Genomic DNA, 8,620 nt, shown 5'->3' on the forward strand with positions numbered 1-8,620 from the left:
TTCATGTGTCAGGAACATTAGACGTCTGTGTGGCTTTTTCTCATAGCATTGGTTTGCTTTCAAGCCGTGTACTCGGTTACTAATTTACACATGGTGGACCATGAAGATACAATCATCAACATGGCAGTTGAGAAACATGTCATTAACAATAGCAACCTCCTTAGTGTGCAAGGAGACATGTGCTTCAAAAGTCCCAGACTTTAATATGTGCTCGGGACATGGGATAAATCCTCCCTTTTGACATTTTCCGATGCAGTGATTTGATGATATTCAGGAGCAAACACTTCCTGCCAAATCCACAGATCTTGAACCGTCATGAAGCTGCTGTGCAGCTGTTTTTTCGATTTGAAAGAGGTGATTTTTGCTGAGCTGTCACTAAAGATCGTCTCCCCTGTGATGTAAATTCAAGAACAACGCAGAATCTACAGCAATGAGGCAAAATATGATCCCAGTGGAACTTGTAACTCAAACTAAATGGCACTTCTTATGAAATTTCAATCTTGCTGCAACATTCGCAGAAAGAGTTATCGTAGTTGGACAAAGACAACACTTGTTTTATTTATTGGTAGAAAACATGTTCGTCTATGGTACAGTATAAAATATCCAAAGGAATGCTACTAAACTAACACCAAGACACAGTGTTGACAGGTACAAACAGCAGACTATTAAATGAGAAATGTGTGTGTTCAGGAGGGAACCCAGATGTTGCCGTGCGTGTCAGGAGCTTGGCTGTAAGGAATGTTCCAGATCCAAGGCTGATCTGAAAACAGTGAAAGGAAAGAGGTCAGGAAAATTAAAATAAAACTTGACTAAATAAATGGGACACAGTTGGAGAGAGCGCCTGTGCATTTTTTAATACATAGTGTCCCGCTAATCACATCGGTTTCAAATACCAAATGAAAGTGCAATTGTAATGAATTAATATAAATTTGAATAATTATAAATTTCTTACACCAATATGTATTACTAAAACACGGTAAAGTAACACTCAGGCCGTCTGTTTCTTTAATAATAATTTAGTTATTAAAATCTATCCATCCATCCATCTTAAAGATTATTGCAAGTGTTGAAATGGGTTAACAATATGCTGTCATTTCTGAGTTCAGTTTCACTGCAACGCAAAACACTCACAAGCTGCCACTGTCTGTTTAAATATGAACTGAAAATTAGCTTGAAAAGCTAAAAAGTTCTGCTTGCAGACCTTCCAAACTTTATTGCTGTGTTGACTTTTATTCTTTTATCAGTTGTTCTATGTTTGCCTCCGCCACTAGATGTCGCTACTGATACGCAAAGCGTCCCTGTGGAGTTTAATGATGAATGGATTCTTTTTGTTAGTCTTGTCTGTGTGTAGACAGCATAATTCTGCCATCTATGGCAAAAATGAACACACCTGTGGGGCCAGAATGGTGTTTTTTTGGGGGGAGAGGAGAAATATTCAGCCTTTGTGTGTCGTGAATCAAATGTCTACGCTGAAGAAAACATCAGCTTGAACAATGAGATATAAGACGGTGAGGGGATTTAAAAGCACACACCAGGAAAATATAAGAATGTGGAGACAATGTGACTTAATGGATTCAAAGCACTGTCGTGTATTTCAGATTTTGAGTGATTCCACATGGGAAAGGCGTTTATAGAACATTAAGCTCAGCATTCACGACGCGAGGCTTTAATCCAAGTCAAAATAGGTGAGATATAGAGAGGCTGCAGGCCCCGCTGTTGGAAAATTAGACATTTGGAATGAATTAATCTAAATCTCACCCACTAAGAGAGCAGACGGTGTCTTATACAAGTTCACTGAGACTGAGCTAAGTGTCCTTGTTAGAATAAGCACATGTAAGAATGATAGAACTGGTGTTTGTACACGGTGTACACAGTATACGGCTCTAGTGTGAATGTATGTGATATAAACACTTGTCTATGTATTAGTGTCTTTAATTTAAATCCATTCTTGCAGGAGGTGAAGAGAAAATAAAAATAAAAATTCTATTTCATGAAAAGGAATGAGTCCAGGCGGAACCAGGAAGTAATCCGTCGATAGAGATTTCACGTACACACACACACACATCGTGTACCTTTAGGAGAGTAGCATGTAGGGGGGAGGTCAAAGGGCACCGGGAAACCAGAGGAAGATGAGGAGACAGGAAATGGGTTTCTGTCAACTGGGAAGGTCTTCATGTTCTGTAAGGAGGAAACCATCACATCATGAATTATTACACAAACCTCAACCAAAACCAACGGAACACTCGTCAATCACAAGTAATATTTTCTTTTCTGCATTATGTCATCACGTCTCCGGGGGTCTGACATGCTGGAACAGAGTCGCTGTTGTGTGTTGCTCTTACGAAGGCGGACGGCACGTAGAGGACCCCCAGCTCGTAAGAACGGACCATGACCTGGGTGTTGTTCTTCTCCAGCGCACCCCACGCTGCCTTGGACAGGTTGGCACTGAAACACACACAGCACACATGCACTTAGTTAGGAGGATCTGACTCAAGGAAACCTGGAGATACAACCACACTGTAAACATTATGAAAGTATATTAGGTTGTCATGACGTCCAACACAAGATTTACTCTACTTGTGGAGTTGTAAAACCTCTATTGTTTGTCTTTGTAGAGTAAAAGACAAAATCTGCACGTTTCTATGTGAACATTTATGGCAAAATTAAAGACTCTTTATGTTTAATAGGCCAGAAAAACAATAATAAAATAACAAAAGAAATAATCCCTCATTATATAATGAATATATAAAGGGTAATTTATAGTCTTCTCTATGTTCTGTGTCTCATTGATAGTGAAAGTTACTGTTGATCTCCATTTATTAACTTATGCTACAACATGAGCTGTTCAGTTCCTGTTGTTCAAGGTGCTGGACTGTCGCCACCTCATGTTTCAGTGGCGTAATTACAACAATACAGAAAACATCGCCGCCGTCATCATGCAATGGTTGTACCCACCTGGTGACGAGGAACCAGGCGAGCTCAGTGAAATCCGGCGATGCCCTCATGTACGTCTTGATGTGCGGCATGGCATGACTCCTCCCTGTCGTATTTGCCTTCCAGCGGCTAAACAGAAACGCAGAGTGTTTCATTGATGTGTTCAGCTGTTCTCAAAGCTACGTAGTAAACTAGAGTCATGCTGTACATAGGCTTCTCCCATAGTTTTCACACAAATGCCAAAGCAAAAACATACAGTATGTGTGTGCAGATCTTGTACAGTGTGTACAGCTACAGTGGAGGGTGACCATTTCTTGGGTCATATGCAACACGCGACTGGGTGGATTCAGGTAACATAATAACCTGTGTTTATATATAACTATGCAATTCTAAAAAAAGATAAACACCCATTTTCTTTATTTTGAACGTAATGCTAGGCTTCTTCCATCTTTTTTTTATTACGTTTTATTCTATCCTGTCTGCTCTGTCTCAGTAAGTTGTTATTAAGTTGTGTAAAGTGGCTATCAAACCACTGACTTGTCTAAACTCCTAAAGGAGGAAAAAAAACACATGGCACTGGAACAGGATGATTTTCTTTGGAGTTGTTTGCTTTGAAGATCCACTCCTGTGTCACCGTCTACTCTAGTACTGAGGTATTATAAATGTTAAGCAAAAAGCCTGCACAGCAAAATCACCCTGCCCCAAAAACTGCTGGAGTAATGACCCATAAGGAAACCACTCCTTGCTGCTAACCGTTAGCCACAGCTTGGTAAATCTATCTAGATAAGTCATCATGTCATGCCATGCTGCATGTGGCCCAGATATATTTTGCTATCTGGGAATGAAAGCTGGTTAACAAGCACGTGGTTATGAGAGACGGGCTCGTCTCAGCAGATGTTAGATTAAATAATCATATCATTAATAACAGTCATTAACTGTCTGCTTTTTTTAGCCTAATATAGACAGTGTATGGATTACAAATAGCTTTTAGGCACTGAATCGTGTTGACTTGCAACCAAGCTGTAAGCTTGGTGAAAAATAGAAACTGACAGATAATCTCAACTAAATGAGTAAAAATGTCTTGCAAATAATAGCATCCTACAGGAAGTGACTAAGTGCTAAGTACAATGAACTCACTGGAAGTAGGCGTGCAGCCAGAGCTGTTTCTGAGCGGTCTGGATGCTGTAGGGCAGAGAGCCTCCAGCTGGAGGGCAAAAAGATTAGCATCACAACGGAGTACGAGACAGCGCGATCAAAGACTGTCAGAGCTGGCGTAGCAGGAAAATTAAGTTTTCATAGAGGTCACGGCCCCTGACGCTAATATTAAGCTCTTTTGGAAAACTTAATTTCATTTGCATTCTCCGGGATAATATAATATCCATTATTAAATTAATGTTTAAAACATTAGTAAAGAATACCGACCTGGGTAGCCTTCTAAACTCGTCCTCACATCCTCCACTGATGGATAAACCTGCAAATGATTGCCCCATTACCTCCTTTTATTAGAAATTCGAGCCTTATTGTCCCATAAACATTTAACTACAGTCATATATGACAGTTACATGATAGATTAAAAGGTTAATGTTCAACGGAGAAAACACAAGAAACTACTAAACTGCCTACAATTTAAATTATAGCAAAATCATCACACAGCATTTTTAACATTAGAAACCACGAGCTATTCGATGATCTGCCGACCACGTTACAGTTGTTTTACGGAAACGTACCAAGTGCATGGAGGGATCTGGGCGAAGAGAGGATTTCCCCAGAGTGGTCAGGGTGCGCTGAAATTCCCCCGTCAACCATTTAGTCTTATCCAGTCCCATTGAGCCGATGCTGGAAAACTGACCAATCACAGGCCACCTTTCCTCGCCGGGAATAGGGTCTGTGTGGTTGTGCAGCAGCTACGAACAATAATGACAAGAGGAGGATGAGAAAATCCACTTAGGTGCCAAGTTTTAATTTAAAAAAAAAAATACAAGCAAACACCAAACACTTGTTTTAAAAGTGCATATTGTTGCTGATGTGATAAAGGCCAAGAACTGTTTATGTCTTAGTCCCTTTATGTCCACAGTATATCAGACCTTTTAAATGATATCCTGAAAAAGTCAATATTGGGAGGTAATGCAACGTATGATACTGGGTTTCCTAAAGTCAGCAGCGGGATGAAACTTCTGGACGACAAGAAACAATGAAATTCACATTTACTTTTTCCACTTTTATTTTCCAAAACTCTACTTGAACTCTAAATTTTTCAGCAGCAAAACTATCCCATGTCCGATGTCCCACAAAATATTTAATATTTAAAACAAAATATTGCAAGCAACCCTGACAAGTTGAATGCAAGGGAAGCAGAAAAAACAAAAACAAATCGTTACCTTCCTCAGCCTCAGGTGGCCCCAGCGCTCCATATTCTCTCCTACATATCTGCCCGGGGTTGAGCCGACCAAATACACCCTGACAACAGAGAGTAAGATGAGAGCAAACCCAGATATTACACTGATTTCTGTTATAACTGTTAAATCTTCTTAAATCTTTAGAAGTGTTCACACAGTAGTCTGAATAATAACACGTGCATGTGCCTCGCGTCTACCTCGTCTCTGACAGGTCGTGCTCTTTGATCCGTTGGATCCACTCTTCGAGTTCTGGTGCTCGGTACGATGCCAGGTACTCCAGTAGATCCTTCTTAAAGAAGGTGGGCGACTCCCCGTCGCTTGCACTGCTTCCTTTTGGCAACCGTGGAAACAAAGGACTCATCCACATGCTAGTTTGGACAAAGAAAATACATTTAAGGGCATTTCCACAACCAAACATAGTTACTTTCTAGCTGGTGATAGCTTTACTTCTAATGTGTCTCATTTTAAGTAGGACATACAGTCCAACCTACGGCCAGTCAGGCTGTAGCCCCCCCAACGCTTTTTCTGTATAAATTAGCAGTGAAGACCCACCCTTGTGTTTTCTGGTACCAGTCAGCTCTGATGAGGTTTGAGGTCAGAATGATGACTCTGAAGCCTTCTTCATACCACAGCAACATCATCTTCCTGCACAAAGACACACAACAATTTTCAGCTTCACATGAGAAATAACAGTAGCGTCAAAGACTATAACAACAGCAGCGAAAGTTTCTATAGTGCTGAAATCTCCATGAAAACACATGCTCCTGGTATGATGAGTGAAAATGTCATGAAAAATAAACACTGCATTTGCGGTAGATCAATGAAGATCTAGTGAAACAGTCCAATAACAGGGAGCAATGCCGGTGATATAAATATGCTTACGTGTGGTGAGTCCCAAAAGCGATGTCGAGCTTGGCCTGTCAAAATAAAAAGAGCGTCAGTAACACTCCTGCACCAGATTTCACATGCTATCGGCCACAAACGCTCTCTGCGACGGTGAGTCTGTACCTGGCAGAAACGAACATGTGGGAAGGGCTGAGCCTGCTGCAGCAGCCGGGCCTTGGCCTCCCGCTTGTCTCCGTGGACGATCAGAACCGGGCGATCCCTGGAAACAACAAAGTGAGCATTGACCTGTACACAGTATATCATTACCTTCCTCCATGCACTTTGTAATTTTCCACTACTTCTCATAGAACATCATTTTGTAATGTAGTTTGTTGCTAGGGTTACAGTATCCAATTAAGCAGAACTTACCTAAACTCTGCTGGGTACTGTTTCACCATCCAGGCGATATCAAAGCAGTAATTAAACTATGGACAAAGACCAGTGGGTCAGTATTAATGGGAGGGTCCTTACAAATCTACTAAATCAGCATAAACAAGGTTATACAGGAACGTTTGAATCTCGTTGTTTGAAAGCTTGTTGACTTGATTTGACAAAGTGAATCATTACGTGCATCCTGAGGGGTCTCTAACATATCGTTGCAATAGTCGTTGAGATATATCTGAGATATATCACCACACATTTCATAACATGGTACTGGACCTACATGATGAGTATGTGAATCAGTAAAGTCTCTGAGATTCATCCTCTGGGGACAAAGAATGTCTCCACAATTATCCTCAGCAATCTATCCAGGAGTTATTGAGTCTGGACTGAAGAAGCATCACTGCCATGAATATGATTATAACACTGGTTTCTCACCTGGACAGATTCTTTCAGAGTCCCAAATAACGGAGACAGGATGTCTGGATGGAAGTAAAAAGTTGTGCTTATTAGATAAAACTGATGATTAGAGGCTGTAATGGCACAACTGGCATTACATCTCCAGTGAAATAAACACTCATAAACAAGAGATTCTTGAAATGTCAAACCAGATTTCTCACCTTTGATGTGCAGAGCTCCACTGTTGTACTTCTTGTCCAAGCCCGTGACTTTGTTTAGGTAAAACCTGTAGGTGTCATTCAGACAAGGAATGCCCGATTCAAAGAAGTCCTCTGGCTCGTCGATGTAGTAGAGCCGGCCGTGGGGGCTCGGAGGACGCTCGTTCTCCACCTTTAGTTTCTTTGCTTTGGGGCTGGGAGGTGCCTTCTTTGGGGGGTTGCTGAAACTCTTCCTCTTTGCATCTCCGTCGTCTTCATCACTATCTGACAGAGCCCAGCCGCTCCCATCAGACGCTTCTTTCTTCCGCTTCCCAGCCAGCGAAGGGCTAGTTTCAAACTTCACAGGATTTAGCTGGTTCTGTGCAGCTGACTGTCTGGCCTCGGAGCCGACGACCAGCGCGGACACGGGCGGTTTAGCTGGTTCTGGTTTCACCTCCACGGGGAGCGTTTGTGGTGGTGGAGATGCAGACCTATGGGAGGTGTGATTGGACTGAGGAGGTCGACGGGACTCAGACGTGGTAGTTCCTGAAGGAGGAGGGTACTCGTCGTCGTCATCACTGCTGGAGATGGTCCACTTTCCATGTTGACTGTCCTGAGACATGGCTGATCAGGAACAGAGATTAATAGGATGAGAGTGTAAAGTCACACAACTATTTAAAAGGGCTGCTGCTGGCATGCTGGTATAGCTAAAGTTGTACCCTGATTTAATCTGTTTTTTTTTCTTTTTTTCGTTTTACTATTTTAACATTTAAACTCATATGAAAGCTGTTGTTAAGAAAGACTTTGAAGCTGTTTTTGCCATTTCATTTTAAAAGCTATGATGGTTTGCAGCTGCAGACACAGCTTGAGTGACGGAAATGTGGGCGTTTCTATAGCCCTGTAACCTGATCTCTACATAAAACCCGCGCGTAAATAACACCAATGAAAAGAAAATGCATTGCATTTGAACCAATGCCTGACTTGGTCCAAAGTCGAAACATAAAAATGTTTAGACGTAAATCACGACTGAGGAATTAGCAGCACCAAGATACTGAAGATATATTAAAGAAAAACCAAATGTATTGTGGTTCGCGTAAATAAGGTGCAGGCGTCGTGAGATGTTTGTTTTACCGAGTCAGTAGCATTGGTTTATTCTGCAGTGAACGTGGAGACTCTTATCAATCCACCGTTATCAAACTTACCAATACATGCATGGGGAAAAAACAACAAACCAGCGCATGCGAGTCGCACAAAGATAACGGGTCCGGGTGGAAACTCGCCGTCTCTTGTAGTTCCGCCTCAACGACGGGCGTTGGTACATAAACATAAATTGTGTGTGATTTTGTATTCATTATTGATTTATTACAGATGGTTTTTATTATTTTGTTTTCAGATGTCGAACGTGACTAAATAACTACTTTAGTTTTT

The 8,620-nt window shown here is 41.4% G+C and overlaps 1 protein-coding gene across 2 annotated transcripts; it reads right to left on the reverse strand.

Moving 5' to 3' along the window:
* Nucleotides 1–532: 532 nt before the first annotated feature.
* tdp1 (tyrosyl-DNA phosphodiesterase 1) lies at nt 533–8,455 on the reverse strand. 2 transcript variants are annotated; one of them, XM_047580117.1, is made up of 16 exons: nt 8,395–8,455; nt 7,217–7,816; nt 7,035–7,078; nt 6,585–6,640; nt 6,339–6,435; nt 6,213–6,247; nt 5,883–5,975; nt 5,528–5,698; nt 5,313–5,391; nt 4,662–4,838; nt 4,357–4,405; nt 4,072–4,138; nt 2,956–3,063; nt 2,343–2,445; nt 2,073–2,178; nt 533–760 (listed from the first exon to the last, which is right to left on the reverse strand). In XM_047580117.1, exons 2-16 carry the CDS (start codon nt 7,812–7,814, stop codon nt 687–689), a joined length of 1,857 nt encoding a protein of 618 aa, XP_047436073.1. In that variant the 5' UTR covers nt 7,815–7,816; nt 8,395–8,455; the 3' UTR covers nt 533–686. The 2 variants fall into 2 exon arrangements, with proteins under 2 accessions (XP_047436073.1, XP_047436074.1); XM_047580118.1 differs by having other exon boundaries at nt 8,324–8,415.
* Between the last annotated feature and the right edge of the window lie 165 nt (nt 8,456–8,620).

The sequence above is a fragment of the Mugil cephalus genome, chromosome 3, assembly GCF_022458985.1.
Source record: "Mugil cephalus isolate CIBA_MC_2020 chromosome 3, CIBA_Mcephalus_1.1, whole genome shotgun sequence".
Classification (NCBI taxonomy): domain Eukaryota; kingdom Metazoa; phylum Chordata; class Actinopteri; order Mugiliformes; family Mugilidae; genus Mugil; species Mugil cephalus.

Coding starts and splice junctions, on each gene's coding strand:
- tdp1 (XM_047580117.1), bottom strand. CDS start 7,814: ATGTCTCAGGACAGTCAACATGGAAAGTGGACCATCTCCAGCAGTGAT. Junction 4,839..5,312: donor GCCACCTGAGGCTGAGGAAG/GTAACGATTTGT, acceptor TATTGTTCGTAG/CTGCTGCACAACCACACAGA. Junction 2,446..2,955: donor GCCTGGTTCCTCGTCACCAG/GTGGGTACAACC, acceptor TGTGTGTTTCAG/TGCCAACCTGTCCAAGGCAG.